This window comes from Loxodonta africana, chromosome 12 (genome assembly GCF_030014295.1).
Source record: "Loxodonta africana isolate mLoxAfr1 chromosome 12, mLoxAfr1.hap2, whole genome shotgun sequence".
Taxonomy (NCBI): Eukaryota; Metazoa; Chordata; class Mammalia; order Proboscidea; family Elephantidae; genus Loxodonta; species Loxodonta africana.
Window position 1 is genome coordinate 26,701,774 of NC_087353.1, and position 15,904 is coordinate 26,717,677.

The 15,904-nt window shown below is 38.2% G+C and overlaps 1 protein-coding gene across 9 annotated transcripts in view; it reads right to left on the bottom strand.

The window, feature by feature from the left end:
- NBAS (NBAS subunit of NRZ tethering complex) overlaps positions 1 to 15,904 on the bottom strand; it is a 449,992-nt gene that overhangs the window by 161,571 nt on the left and 272,517 nt on the right. For all 9 annotated transcript variants that reach the window (XM_064295047.1, XM_064295045.1, XM_064295049.1 and 6 more), the window contains 2 exons: positions 10,862 to 10,938; positions 10,345 to 10,482 (listed from right to left, as the gene is read on the bottom strand). In XM_064295047.1, coding sequence (XP_064151117.1) covers positions 10,345 to 10,482; positions 10,862 to 10,938 — 215 coding nt within the window. The remainder of the gene's footprint in view (positions 1 to 10,344; positions 10,483 to 10,861; positions 10,939 to 15,904) is intronic.

The window sequence follows — 15,904 nt, forward strand, 5'->3', positions numbered from 1 at the left end:
AGTCAACTGTGACCCCATGAGTGTCATGAGCAGATCTGTTCTCCATAGGGTTTTCAATGGCTGATTTTTCAAAAGTAGATCACTAGGCCTTACTTCCAAGGTGCCTGGGGGTGGACGCAAACCTCCAACCTTTTAGTTAGCAGCCAAGTGTATTAACCATTTGCATCACCCAAGGAGTCAAATGTAAACTCTACTCCTGAGTATAAAGATGTAATTTGGGGCAAATTACTTTGTATCTGTTTCCTCGTCTTTAAAAGAATGTCAATAATCATGCCCTCCTGCTGGTTTGTTGTGAGAAACAAATAAGGCATTTTAAAGCACTCTTTTCTCCACTGTTATGTAAAAGCAAATTGGAATCTGAGCTTACTTTCAAGGAATTAAAAACTAGTAACTGACAAAAACTGACAAAGATGTACAAGCAACCAATTTTCAGAAGGCATCTGAATATAAGCACCATTGTAGAATCACAAACCAAAAGCTCTGGGAGCAATTAACTCCTTCTCTTGGCTGCCCTGGGCCTCGGGTTCCTCGGATGTGAAACCAAGGAATATCACCAGATCATCACCCTTCTAGGACGAAAACCCTATGGATGTATAAAAATTCAACCATTAAAATAAAATAAATTCTTATAAATCCCTCCAGGTGTGGAACTGGGGAGAGTCTATATGCCATTTCATTTATGTCTCCACTAGATAGTCAGAAAATATTGATTTCTTTGTTAAAAATATAATTTCAGACCAATAAATTATGGCCGATAGATTACTACACAGTTTAAACAACTTTATCTGTTCTGCTTTACTAAGGTGAAATTGTCTAGCCCCTCTATGGGTAACTTTAATTTCATATTTTTAATGTATCAAAATTGTTCACTTTTCCTAAGAAATATTTAAGGAATAATACCTAATATTTCAGTCTTCAGGATGGACCAGGTAGTATGCTAAACAGACATGTACTGAATCTCATTTAATACTAATAACACTATAGGCTAGGCATCTGCTAGTATCATCTCCGTTTTATAGCTTTGTGAAATTAAACAAAAAAGAGTTAAGTAAATTGTCTCAGACCATGTGGCTGGTAAGTGGTGGGGGCTGGGGGGGATATGACTCCCAAGCATAATGCCTCCTAAGAACCATCCTTTATTGTTGGTACTTCTTGACACAAAACAGTGTATACGAAGCTCCCACTAAATATAAATAAGACTTGACAGTATAGTCCTTTTATAATTGGTCAATTTTCAATGATGAATTCTAATATTCTCACTCTATCACATCTAGGTAAGACTTTTTTCATGCATATCTTCTTCCTCTTATCCTTTCTATACATAAATGCTACATGTGTGTAAACAAATGCACATACAGGACACACAAAGGCAGGTGTCCGACTGGAGAGGTGATTTGCTCTGTATTGCCAAGCCTCTCATTTTCTTCTTCTCCAATGAAAACAGAAGAGTTTTAGAATCATGAGCAAAAATACCATTTTCTGTTCAACTCCTTGATATAAGTATTCCTCTTTTTAAAATTCTGTTCTAATAAGATGGAAGGAGGAGGGGGAGTATACAGGCATTCAGTTAATTCCTACCTAAAAGGTTTCTAAGAGTCTTCAAGTTTATGGATCATCAAATATTTGTTACGTGTATAGGAAGGCTAATATTCAATACTTCAACTTACTGTATAAAACATAACATATTAGAGACAACTTGTCACAAAGAATTCCCCCCGAAAAGTAAAATAAGTTATGAGAGAAAACAACATAGGAATTGACATCAAAAAAGTTGGATTACTGGTTTTCCCTCCTGAACTTCAGGTTTTCCATTACTAAAACTAAAGTAGGGTCTGCATAAAGTTTAAATGAGACTGAATGGATGATTATATTGTAAGTTCTAGCTCTCCATGCAAATTATTTTATTATCATTATCACTACTACTTTCTATCCCTTCCTCAAGGAACTTTACTGGTTATGATTAGTTGTTATTATGGATTGAATTGTGTCTCCCCCAAAATATCCACTGTAAATCCTAAACTCCTATACCTATAGATGTGATTCTATTTGGGAATAGGATTCTCTTTCTTATGTTAATGATATCATATCAATGAAGGGTACATCTTAAGTCAATCACCCTTGAAATATAAAAAGCGCAGACTAGACACAGAGAAGGAAGCACTGAAGGGGAAAGACTGACGCCATGCCACACGAAGACTATCAAGGAACTGAGGAACAGAAGCTAAAAAGAGACAAGGAATTTCCCCAAGAGCCAAGAGAAACATAAAGCCTTAGCTTAGAGCTAGTGCCCTAAATTTGAATTTCTAGCCTCCTAATATATTTTTTTAATATATATGAAGAAGAACATGGCATCAGGATTGGTGGAAGTCTCATTAACAGCCTGTGGTATGCAGGTGACACAATCTTCCTTGCTGAAAGTGAAGAGGACTTGAAGCACTGAAGAAGATCAAAGACTACAGCCTTCAGTAAAGATTATACCTCAAAATAAAGAAAACAAAAATCCTCACAACTGGACCAATAAGCAATATCATGATAAATGGAGAAAAGACGGAAGTTGTGAAGGATTTCATTCCACTTGGATCCCCAATCAACGCCCATGGAAGTTGCAGTTAAGAAATCAAATGATGCATTGCATTCAGCAAATCTGCTGCAAAAGACCTCTTTAAAGTGTTCAAAAGCAAAGATGTCGCTTTGAGGACTAAGGTGTGCCTGATTCATGCCAGGGTATTCTTAATCAGCTCCTATGCTTGTGAAAGCTGGAAAATGAATAAGGAAAACCAAAGAAAAACTGATGTCTTTGAATTACGGTGTTGGCGAAGAATACCGAATATATCATGGACTGCCGCAAGAAGGACAAGTCTGTCCTGGAAGAAGTACAGCCAGAGCGTTCCTTGAACATGTTATCAGGAGGGACCAGTCCCTGGAGAAGGACATCATGCTTGGTAAGGTGGAGGGTTAGTGAAAAAGAGGAAGACCTTCAATGAGATGGATTGACACAGTGGCTGAAACAATGGGCTCAAACACAGCAATGATTACGAGGATGGTGCAGGACCAGGCAGTGTTTCGTTCTGTTGTACACTGGGTCACTATGAGTTGGAATCAACTCAACAGCACCTAACAACAACAATCCCCTAAGCTGTGAGAAAATAAAATTCTGCTTGTTAAAGCCACCCACTTGTGGTATTTCTGTTATAGCATCACTAGATAACTAAGACACTTGCAATATTCTATTTAAATTTTATTTAATAAAAATGCTTCTTATGAAATTTATCATCATTTTCTCAAAATATCCCAAAGTATCCCCTCTTTACCCCAACACTTCATTTCATGCATTCAATCATTCACCCCCACAAGGGAACAACATTTTTAAGTTTCTAAAGCATTTTCCCATCTATTTTCACTTGATCCTCACACCAACCCAGTGAGACGTGCAGGGGACTGCTATTCCTGTTTTATAGATGATCAAAGTGTGGCCCAGGCATTCACAGCTATAGTCAAGCCTCCTGGCTGCTCACTTAGTGTGCTCTCTACTACAACAGGCCGTTTTTTCTGAGCAGGTCTTCATAAATGCTCTAAATCCAGCCTCACACTGAAAATTACTAATTTTTTTTTTGTTGAGGGTACACTTAAGCCTCCCTCTTTTTCCCACCTAAATCCAATTACATGATCTAGGGGTACTTTTAGCCTCTACGAAGCTTTTGAGAGACATAAAGTCATAAAGGAGAGCTTTAAAATTTTCCACAGTCAGTACTCAAAGTGATATTACGAAACGTCACAGGCTGCAAAAAACTAAAAACATAAAAAGACATTAGGAATTTAAAAGGAAAGTTTGGAGAGTTAAATTATCCCCCCCCCACCCCCCACAAAGCTTGGCAACATAGTTCTTCAGGAGGGTAAATAAAATACAATATTTTTAAAAAGAATATGGTCAGGTTCCTGTAAAAACAAAATATACATAAATATTCATGATGACAGAATGCTCAATGACTTAACCTACTTGCTCACTAGTAGAGTTAATTCATTCTGGTTTAATGGTCTCCATTTCTTGGAAAATGGTCTTCATTTCTTGGTAACATTGTTTGAAAAGTTTTAAACAGGTGGTGTATTTCCCCTCCAGGGCTTTTATTTTGCTTAAGATAATTTTCTACTTTGTATTTTCAATTAGTAGTTAAAAAAAACACATTTTAGAAATAGTCTACCATAATGTTTTGAAAATCATCCCGTTGGCTCTGCTTCCCTAGCATATAAAACTTAAAGGACATGTTTCCATTTTTTAACTGATTTCATCTTGTGAAAACTTTTTTAAAAGAAGGCTTGGAGAATCACACTTCACGATGCATTAATGATAGCTACAAAGGTAAGAAAGACATAAGTGAAAAAAGTCAAGTCGCAGAACAATGTGTATAGCTTACTCAGACTTGTGTGAAGAACAGTTGCATAAATATGACTATCCATAAGCTATTTCTGAAAGAATACAAAAGGAAATGCTGACTTATTTACACCATTTGCACTTTTTGGGCACGCATGCATTCTTTTTTAAACATAAAAACTAGCTGATTAGGACAGAAGAGAAACTTCTCTCCAACTATTTGGCAATTATCAAAGGAAAATGTGGCAGAGGAAGGCTGCTCCAAAGCTCATGTAGGAAAGCCTCTGAGTTCAAGGAGCCTCTGCTGGCTGGTTCAGGACAGTGCTTCCCTTCAAGCTGCATTGGCCTTTATCCAAAATAACTGCCCAAATTATATCAATACTTTAATCAAACCTAGTAATCTACCTAAGTTTTTGTTCCTGTGGCCCGTAACTACAGGGGGTGGAAAGAGAAAATGTGAAAAGACTGTAGAATTAGAAACAGATTGAACTGACAACTGAGTGAAAGCTAAGCTTCAGCAAGTGCTATTACGTGTAGGCAAGAAACTGAAAGATGATTCATCAGGAGTTTGTAATATTTACCTCCAAACTCTGTGGTCCTGATCTGTGCAGAGAAAGACGCTGAAAAGATTCACATAATGAGTAATTAGGTCGTCAATAAAAAATAATAATAAAAAAAAAAACTCTGTGCATTTAATGCATCCCGCTGTTGTGCCCATCTGTGACTCCTTCTAATCCAAGTGGGTCAGGACTCAAAACAGAAAAACTGCAGCCTGAAGGGTGTCCTAATGCACAGCAGTTGAAACGTTCCTGAAGTAATTTACATGCCAATGAACAATCACTGAGTAACTACAGCGGGTGGATCAGGGCTTGGACATACAGAGATATACAGTTCCTGTCCTCAAATAAGGTCACCACGCTGAGAGGAAATTGATACGCATCAATTAAAAAAAAAATTGATATGCATCAATTACAATACCCTAAAAGAACTGCTTCAATGAAGGTGTAGATGGAAAGAGCAGTGAGAGATGGGAGAAAGTAGCAGGATATCTGCTGAGGAATCAGAGAAGGCTTCACAGAGGAGGCTCATCTGAACTCAGTCAATAGCAGGGAGGAGAAGGGATTTACAACTGCATGGGCACAGAGGCATGACAAAACATGTTAAACTCGGAGAAATATAATGCCTGTACAGCTGGGACATAATTATCAAAAGAGGCAGTGTCAGGAAACATGGCTAGAGGGTAAGGAAGGACCAGACAGTTCACTGAGTCTTATCTGTCACATACAAGTGTTTAGATTTTACCCAGTAGGCATGAAAGAGCACATTAAAACATCCTTCTGGGATTTTCCATTAGACTCACATGCCAGAAAGATCACTTGGGTCCAAAAAACAGTGACACCACTTCTTCTGAAACAAAGCTGGAGCGGTAGCATGTCCAAGTAAAAAGCAGGTGAAGACTGGAATCAGGAGCTCCAGGTGACAGGATGTCACTTTCTACCAGGGTAACCCTGAGTAAGTAACCAAGTTTTTCTGAGTCTTATCTTCTGCAAAGAAGTTTCCTCTTCTGCAAAATGCAGCTGCTTTGAGGATTAAATGGCAGAATGAATGTGAAAGGTGCTTTAAGACAGCCAAGTGCTTTTGTATGGTTAGTTTGATATTTATGCTATCCTTTGGCAATTTCAAAAGAAAAAGTGCACAAGCTGACTACTGCTGTCACACCTCCTCCTGACACTTTCTTAGTGAGATAGGAAAAGATAATGAAATCTGGTCAAGGACTACGTTTCTGTCCTTTAGCTCTAGAATCAAGCAACTTTTCTCTGTCTTTAGTTTTGTACAGCAAATTTTCAATACCATATCAAAAACTTTGTGAAAAAAATACCACATGTGCACAGAGAAGCACAGTGACATTTCTATTTCTTTGTTACTGCTGGTCCCTTTGTCTGGTATCAGCATGGTCCTGGCTTTAGTTCTTCACACAAAGCTCACCTTCTTAGTTGAGGTCTTTCCTGACACTGTTTAAATTACACTACACACACACACACACACATACACACAGACACGCACAGACACACACACACTTCCTATCCCTTTGCTTTATGCTTTCATAGCTCTTATCGCCATGTAACATAGCAAATATTTCATTTATTTGTTTATGATACCTTTTTCCTTAAAAGAATATAAGCCCCTAAAGGGCAGGGATATTATTTTATTTTAGTTTTGGTGAAAATATACATAAGAAAACATAACTCATTCAATATCTTCTACATGTGCAGTTCAATGACACTGGTAACATTCTTCACATTGTGTCATCATCCATACTGTTTTACCACCATGAACTTACTAGACTCTCTGTTCCCTAAACTTCTCCTCTGTGTTTTAGAGTTTCTGTTATCAATTTGAGTTCATGCAGACAATTCTTCAAAAGAACATACTGCTCATGGCAAAAATTCTTTATTAGCTGAGCTAAACTGTTGTTTAGTTTAAGGATGACTTCAAGGGATAGTTTCAGTTCGAGGCTTAAAGACTAACTATCTCAGAGCAATAGATTCACGGGTTTTCCCAGTCTCAGTTGAGTCCAGTAAGAAAGCTTTCTATAAGAATTTGTAATTCTGGTCCACATTTTTCCTCTCATTGACCAGAATCCATCTATTGGGTGCTTGATCAAAGGGGGCAAGGATTTTTATATACTTTGTTCTCTACTGTTTCCTCAGTATCTAAAACCCTGCCTGACATAACCAAAACAAAACAAAAAAAACAAACCCAGTGCCGTCGAGTTGATTCCGACTCATAGCGACCCTATAGGAGAGAGGAGAACTGCCCCATAGAGTTTCCAAGGAGCATCTGGCAGATTCGAACTACTGACCCTTTGGTTAGCAACCGTAGCACTTAACCACTACGTCACCAGCACTGACATAAGCACTTGAAAAATATTTGATGAATACACACACATACACAAATAATTCTATTATCTCATAAGTACTGTAAAATTATTCATTAATTTTCAGTCATCTACCCAGTAAACATTTGTTTAGTGTCTGGTATCTTTATTTTACACCCTGCTCTGAGCATTGGGAACGCCATAAATACAACACAGACAATGCACTCAAAAAGCTCATTATCTAGTGAGATGAGAAGTGTATAAACTCAAAATAATAGAGTACAAGTGCTATAATAGAGGTAAGTATAGTGCAATACAAAAACACAGGGAAGAATATTTAACACAGCTTGGGTGTACTTTAGAAAGCTTCCTCGGTGAGATAACACCTAAACAAAGTAGCTAAGCAGAGAAATGGTGGGATAAAACAGTTTCGGCAGAGGGTACAGTATTTTTAAAGGCAGGAAAAGAGAAGACGCAGAATGTACAGGATGTTTGAGAAATTATAAATAGTTTGATATGGCTAGAACAAAGAAAGATGAAGTTGGAGATACAGACAGATAACAGACCATGGGGGACATGCAGACCTTGCTAGGGCAATGGAAACCAATGAAGAATTTTAGGCAGAGAGTAAGATGACCAGACCTCCATTTTAGAAAGACTACTCTGGCAGATGTGTGAAAAAAAAAAAGATATAAAAGTAACAAAAACGAACACAGAGGCTGCTACAGTAGTTTAGGTGAAGAACTATGGAAGCCTTGATTAAGGTGATGTCTCTGGGAATAGAGAAGAAAACAAGCTGGAGAGGTATTCAACTCTCCCCACATTCCCCTTTAACACATCTGTCTCTATGGAAGAGTTTTTGGATCTTGATGTGAAAAAAAGAAAAAATCTTTCTAACTCTTCATTTCTCCTTTCACACCAACAATCAAATGCTTTCCACAAGTTGCCAAGAAGCCCCCACAGAAGTAGCTGGCTTGTGACCTGGCCATGGTTGTCTCAAGGCCGTTTCTGCCTGGGGTAGCTGAGCAGTGAGAAATCATGGGCTGAGGCATTATCACTGGGCCAGATGGATTTTACTGGCTCCTAGTGAGGTACTCTACAGAGCAGTAGTTACGCGTTTGGCTGCTAACCAAAAGGTTGGCAGTTCAAATCCACCAGCCACTCCTTGGAAACTCTATGAGGCAGTTCTATTCTGTCCTACAGGATCACTGTGAATTGGAATCGACTTGATGGCAACAGGTTTTTTATTTCCATAGGGAGCCCTGTGGCTCAGTAGTTAAGAGCTCAGCTGCTAACCGAAAGGTTGGCAGTTCGAATCTACTAGCTGTTCCTTGGAAATCCTGTGGGGCAGTTCTACTCTGTCCTATAGGGTCACTATGAGTTGGACTCTATTCGACGGCAATGAGTTAGGTTTTTGTGGTTTATTCCCATATAGATACGATGCTGTTTCCTGAAGCAATGACCCTGAACAGCAGCTTCCTTATGCCACTATGCCCAAATTATATTGAGAATGAAAGAGGGAGCCCCCATTTCAGCACTTGGATTTCATATGAATAGCATTCATTTAGAAATCTCAGTCAAGAATATTTTGAGGACCCATACTACTTGTGAAAAAACATCAAGTTCTACAGCAAGGCACAATGCTTTTAGTCAAAGTAAAGCTTCGTTGTGTTTCAACATACTTGGAGTTTTAGAGCAAATTCTTTGGCATACGCAGCATTAGTGAAAAGATCGGGATATTTAGAAGCCAATGCCAGAAATCATGCCACAAGCATCCTTTGCCAGACATTCAAATGAATGTAATTAAAAAAAACATTAAGTACACTGTTCTAGAAATAAACTTGCCAAGCTTACACCTATATAACTGCTTCATTTTCTCAATTTATAACACAGTCGGTCAATGTACATTCCTTGTTCTGCATAAAAACATACCTGGGATATAAAAACAGAATAAATTACTAGAGTATCGGATAAAATATAAAGCAGTCAATAGCTACTTTAAATTAAAAAAAAAAAAAAAGTCTTGGTTCCCTAAAAAAAGTTATAGTAACTGGTTATAAAAGAAAAAAAAAATTCCTGTTTCGTGGCCAAATATTATCATAATAATAAAAGCGTGCCTAAGAACTATACACACCTAATACTGATGATGCCCTGGGGGATTAATCCGTGCCTGGATGGTGTACCCACTCCCTTGCTTTTTTAAAAGAAAAATTGCAGAGATAAAAGCCATAGACGTTTGCCACAAATGGATTGTTTTCATGCACTTGTAGGTTCTTAGATATGTCCTGGACGGTTGAGGCAGCTGAAACTGTGATACGTATGTGGAATTACTTACACGATATGCTTCAGGCAGGAGGAGCAGGAATCCTGCCTCAATCATCAGGACCTTGGATTTGTGCACCTGGTGGATTTGAAGAACTGATCTATCTCTGTATCTATTCTTAAAATTATCACGTTCTTATAATAGTCCAGTAAACAAAGGAGACTGTTTACCAGTGCCAATAATGAAAACCGGTTTATACAAGTAAACCTAGAGAGCTGAGAGCTCTGAGTTTATAGCAGCACCTGCAACACTTCTGTGTTGACTAAAGAAGTACACGTGATGTGTGGCTACACTCAGGTGCTGTCCCTCAGAAATTGACAATAAAGTTATATACAAGAGGCCTGAAGCTTGGTGGCAAGTAGGTATGTTTCAACATTTCATCTATGCATTTACTACTCTCACCTCTGACTTAAAAAAACAACAGCGCAGCATTGCTATAGAATTATGTTGCTCACTTACCTAAATCAGACAGAGCCATCTTCCATTCAGCATTCCCTACCACTTTAGCCTTCCCTAAGAACTTTGTAAAAATAAATGAAAGAAAAGTTAAGAGAAAGAGTCAGCATTCACAATAAATATCAGAGACTCTACCTCTTACTGACGCCTGGAAAACCAACTACGTCTAACACAGAAAAGGCAGCGGCCGTCTGCCACCGGGAAAGCCTTCTGGATACAAAGCACATCGGTCCCTCCAAAGAGGTAAATGCATGTTTTGATTATTTTATAAAAGCTTTAACTTTGCTCATTAATAAAGTGGAAACCATGAGGACTCACCCTGTAAAGAGGATGGCACTCGCCCCTGGAACATGGTGCCAAGCGGGCATAGATCTGTAGGCTGTAGTAATACGCGGCCAGCTGGAGAGATAAAGCCGAGTGGGGTTGCTTTTCAAAGCACTTGTTAGCATCTAACACCTAAGAGGGAACACGATAGAATTAGCGGCTGAAAGGAAATTAACAAGCTTTTAATAAATCATTACATTCCTAGTCATTACTGTAGGATTTTGGTTCAAAATTTCCATCCTATCAACATACCAACTCAAGCTCAACTTAATGTGGCCTCATTAAAATTCAGAAGACACTAAAGGCAGATCCTATGCACAGTAAAGTAAGTTTCAAGATTGGCATTTAAGCTGACACTAGAATTCACTCCCTGGGCACTGACTTTCAGCACCTAAAAACTATTAGAAGGAATTAAAACATATTAATAACAATTTCACTGATGAAAAATCCCCAGCATAGATATTTCATTCATTCATTTTTAAGTTCTTCTTATTGGTAAGGGTAAACTTACCTGTGGCAAAGCAAGGAGATAAGCAAGAGCCAAGGTCATGTCGTTTGGTAAAGCATCGTTGGCTAGCTGTAAGAGAACTGAATGCAGAAACAAAGAAAAAATGCATTAATTTGCTTAGGGATATATCTGACATTTATAGTCACTAAGTGCCATGTTCTTAGTCCTGTATGATCTCAACAGATATTAGCTCCAAAGGACCCTTTATTGAAGTGTATTCATTACCACTGAAATACAGATCACATGGAACTACGCCAAACACTACCCTGCCTTACCTCAGACAAAGGGTGCTGTTCGTTACTCACACGTGAGGAAATCTTTTCAGGGCAGCTGCAATATCTAAGCACAAACACATCCGTAAGGAGGGCTTCTCAGAACTAACTTACTGGTTTTAAAGACCAGGACAGTGCTACGAAAACTATGTATATCAATGATAGCTAATGCAAAAGATGGTCACATGAGTACTAAAGATCAGGGCAACAGAACAGCTTTGTGAGTGCAAATTTAGGATAAATCTTTTGATTATTACAATAATGAAAAAAACTGTTTTGCTACTTCCAAGAATATCTCTCTTCATCATACTCCAAAAAAAACAATAATAACAGCCCCTCGTTTTGCTTATGTGATGTCTTCAAAGATCCCCAACTATTAACAATGCTCTTCCATAAGTTTTTATACAAGCAGTAATCTGTCAATGTCATAACTTCAATAAAAAGAGTACACTGCCAATAAAGCCTGTGTTTGTACACAGTATGCGTTAATAAGGAGGTATTTCATTCATTTAGGGCCTTAGTGACAAATACCAGTTAGTCAAATGTAATCACGAGGTAAACCCTTTATTTTCAAGGAACACAGGCTGTGATGATCTGCATTAATGATGGAGAACAGTTTGCAAACAGTCCAAAATAAACGATATTTGACTCTGGAAATGCATCATATGATTATTTTCTGGAGATTTATCTTCCTAACTAACTGAAAAAATCAAATCTGTTGCTGTCAAATCCATTCCAAATACTGGTGTCACTATGTATGACAAAGCAGAGCTGCTCCATAGGGTCTTTTCTTGACTGTAATCTTTATGCAAGCAGATGACCAGGCCTTTCTTCCATGGCACTCCTGGGTGGGTTCGAACTGCCAACCTTTAGGTTAGTAGTTGAGTGCAAACTGTGCCACTTAGGTTCTTAATAGTGTCTTACTTAGGCTAATATACAAAACCCAGTGCCGTTGAATCGATTCCGACTCATAGCGACCCTATAAGATAGAGCAGAACTGCCCCATAGGGTTTCCAAGGAGTGCCTGGTGGATTCGAACTGCTGACCTTTTGGTTAGCAGCCGTAGCTCTTAACCACTGTGCCACCAGGATTTCCTATAATATATAAGTCATTTATATAATCTGAGTTTAGCTGATAATCTGGGTGGTAGGGATGGGGCTGGGGTTAGGAACAGCCAGCCTAGAACTCAAAATTTCCTGTGAATGGTTCACATGGGGAGAAAAAAAGGGCTTATTCCACCGTGACTGTAAAAAGAGATTATCAGTTCTCTAAATACTCCTTTCCTTTGTGTTCTCCAAACCTTACAAACCAAACGGACCACCAGTCAGCCTCAGGCCTCCTAAGGAATTGCACAGTTTTAAAAATACTTTCTAATCGAAAGTTACTAGTTTCCAGGTCCATTCCAAATGAATTCCTCCAGTCAATCTGACTGAGAACCTTCTCTGAACCAGACATTGACCTAAGATAAGAAAGAATTAAGAGTCCCTGCCCTTTAGGAATAAACAGGCTTGGTGAAGAGAAAGCCCCTAAATAAATAATTTAAAAATACAATGCGAAAGGTCCAAATCAAATTTGCGCAAATAAGTCTGAGAGCAAAAAAGAGGTATAAGATTGTCAAATACACCCTAGAAGACTACTAAAAACTAAAGGATGAAGGTGTAAATTTTAGATGCCAAAAGATAAAGTATGAGAATACATGTAAGCTTAATTTGCTGAACTATATGCACTATTTGAGAAAGATTTACTTACAGTTCAAAAAACGAAAATACACATGCAGATACACACACACACGGCTTACATTTTGACTCAAGTCTGCCGGAAACAACTCAATAGCACTGGGTTTTTGGGTATAATATATATTCTACCATCCTGTATCTTCCTAACAGACCTTCAGGATCCTTTTTTGGAGGGGGAAGAAGGCAGCTATTTCATATACTAATAATTTTTCTCTGTTTTCTTTCTTATAATCTTCTACGACTTCCAACTGTCTCCTCAGCTAGATTTCCTTTCCCCTCCATTTTAATTCTCTTCAGAAAACTCCCCTTCTTCATGTCCAAAAGAGCCAAGTTTGAAACAAGCATATCTAAACCTACTCTTCAAAATTCATACTATCTCTTCAAAGAAAACCCTCAGGAGTCTTCCACATCAGAGGACCTAACCCTAAGCCCCATCTGGGAAAATCAGCCCTATTACTGAAAATCTCCGGTCACAGTTTTTTTTTTTTTTTTAATCATAGTACTGACTTGATTTTTCCCATCATTTAACGTGCATTTGTCTGTTTCCAAAAACCAAAGCACCCTCGAAGGAGGAAAATATGCTACCACTGAAGATTTTCAAGACTATGCTGTAGACCATGAAGGAAACAAAAACAACCAGAAAACAAAAACAACAAAAAAGAGCAATGGTAACATAGCTGGAATAAATGCACAGTCCTCAAGAGTTATATTTGAAGGGGAGGATCTTATACTGGATGTATAAGTTCCAGGAGATTCATCTGAAAAGCAGTTGTATTATTCCATAGATATACAAGATGTTCACTAGCATTTCTTCAACATACATAATTGAATACAAAGCATATCTCAGGCAAAAGAGAAACAAATAGACAGTTACCCTCCATGAGCTAAAAGTAATGACAAAAACTGCCCTGACAGAGAAATCTAAAGGATTATCATTGTTATTTTTACCAAGCATTAAAAACCATCACCCTTACCTACAAATGTGTTCTCCAAGGGAATAGTATCCCATAGGCTTTATTTCATATACACACCTAAGACAAGATCTATAAATACACAACGACTCTCTGCTCTACAAAATCAGGCAGAATGCCACTGCGGGAAGGAAACTGTCTTAGCAACAGAAAGGCCTGAGAGGGGATCAAAGCTCCAGCCCATCACTAATTTACTGTGTGACTTTGTGCTTCAGTATTCAGAATTTTTATTTTTAGGAAGTTATGCTGTACATGGAAGTCCCTGGATGGTACAAACCGTTAATGCACTTGGCTGCTAACCAAAAGTTGGCAGTTCAAGTCTACCCAGAGATGCCTTGGAAGAAAGGCTTGGCGATCTATTTCCAAAAAACCAGCCACTGATATAAGCTGGGGAGCACAGTTCTACTCTGACAAACACGGGGTCTCCATGGCAACTATTTTTCTTTTTTTTAATGCTGTACATATGTCATCTATTACACGATACCCACCATATGATCTAGGAGTAGCCCATAATCAAAGATATTAATATTTCTGCTGCATACACACACTAATTGAGGGAACAAACATCCTCACAGAAGTTTCCTTCAGGTTTTGAGGCCAAACAAATTACCAACAATCCTTTCTGTTTCTGAAGCATTTTGGATTGTGGATCTGAGTCTTATTTTCCTCATATGTAAATTAGTATTAAACAAAGTATGTAAAATGCACAGTATCCCTCTAGCATATAGAAACTACTCAGTAAGCTCCCTTCCTCTCTCTGTAAACTTCAGACTTGAGGAATCAAATGATTTCCTTTAGCTATTTCCGTTCTTCAGTTAATCTCCCCCCTAAAAATGATGGATAATAGGTTCTTCCCTTACTAAAGACCACAGCGGTAGCAGAGGCAATTACCTTCTGTTTTATATAAATCATAATTATTAATGAATTAACAATCACTGCAGTTAAGCATGTAGACTAATTTCGCTAAGAAGAAAACAGCAGACTTAAACAGTCCCACCTGATTATGTGATATACTTCCACGACCATATTATCGTTAGCTTCTTTTCACTGAGCCCTCAACAATCACTTGAATTCATGATTCCTCATAACCTCTTTATGGGAGAAGTTTTTTTTTTTTTTTAAACAAAAGAAGATTTCAAGTTACAAAAAGTCCTTTTTTTCTATTTGCCCTGTGCCAACACACAAACGAATCCCCTAGTCTTGGGAAAAACGACTCTTCCCTGACACCTATCCATTCTAACAAATTCAACAGTCCTCTCCTTTCCTTCATTGCTAAAATTCAATAAGGGGTTTGCCCCAACTGCATCTACAACCTTGACACTCATTCTTTCCGCAAGACCCTAAAAACAGGCTTCCATCCCTCTGTCCTAACTGATTTCTCCCTCCAATGGTCACCAAAACCAGTGGCCTTTTCTCTCTTCTTCTTCTCACTGTAGAACTAGGTACCGCTAGATATTCTCTCTGTGGGCTTCAAGGACACTGAGTTTTCCAGTAACTGTTCCCCAAATGATCCTCTTCTCTGTTTATGTCATCAGATCTTCTAACTCCTCCTTGATTGTTCAATGTGGGTATAATGTTAGGTTATTTCACCATCATCTATTAACACCATTTCATATTCTTTCTGCTGGAGAGCTCACCTCTGTCCTTAATTTTAACTGTCACACTAGTGGGTTTTCCCAATCTTTTATCTCTAGGCTTGACCCATCTCCCAAGATTTATACTACCAGACACTTGTTAAATATTGCCACTAAAATATTCCCCAAATTAATCATTCTTTACCTATATCTTTCATATTTCTAAAAATAGTATATTATTCTCCCAATGAGCCAAATTTGAAACCTCTATGCCATCTTGGACATTATCCTTTCTTTTCCTCCCAATAATCAAATAGTCATCAAATCCTGTTGAATTATTTCCAAAAAACTGTTTCAAACATACTTTCTATTTTCATTGCCATAAACTCTCATTTAGGCATTCAATGTTTAAAAACTGGACTCCTTCAACAACTGCCCTCCTCTACTTGCTGCTGTCTTCCCCCTTCCAATCCATTCTTCAAAAAGCAGTTCC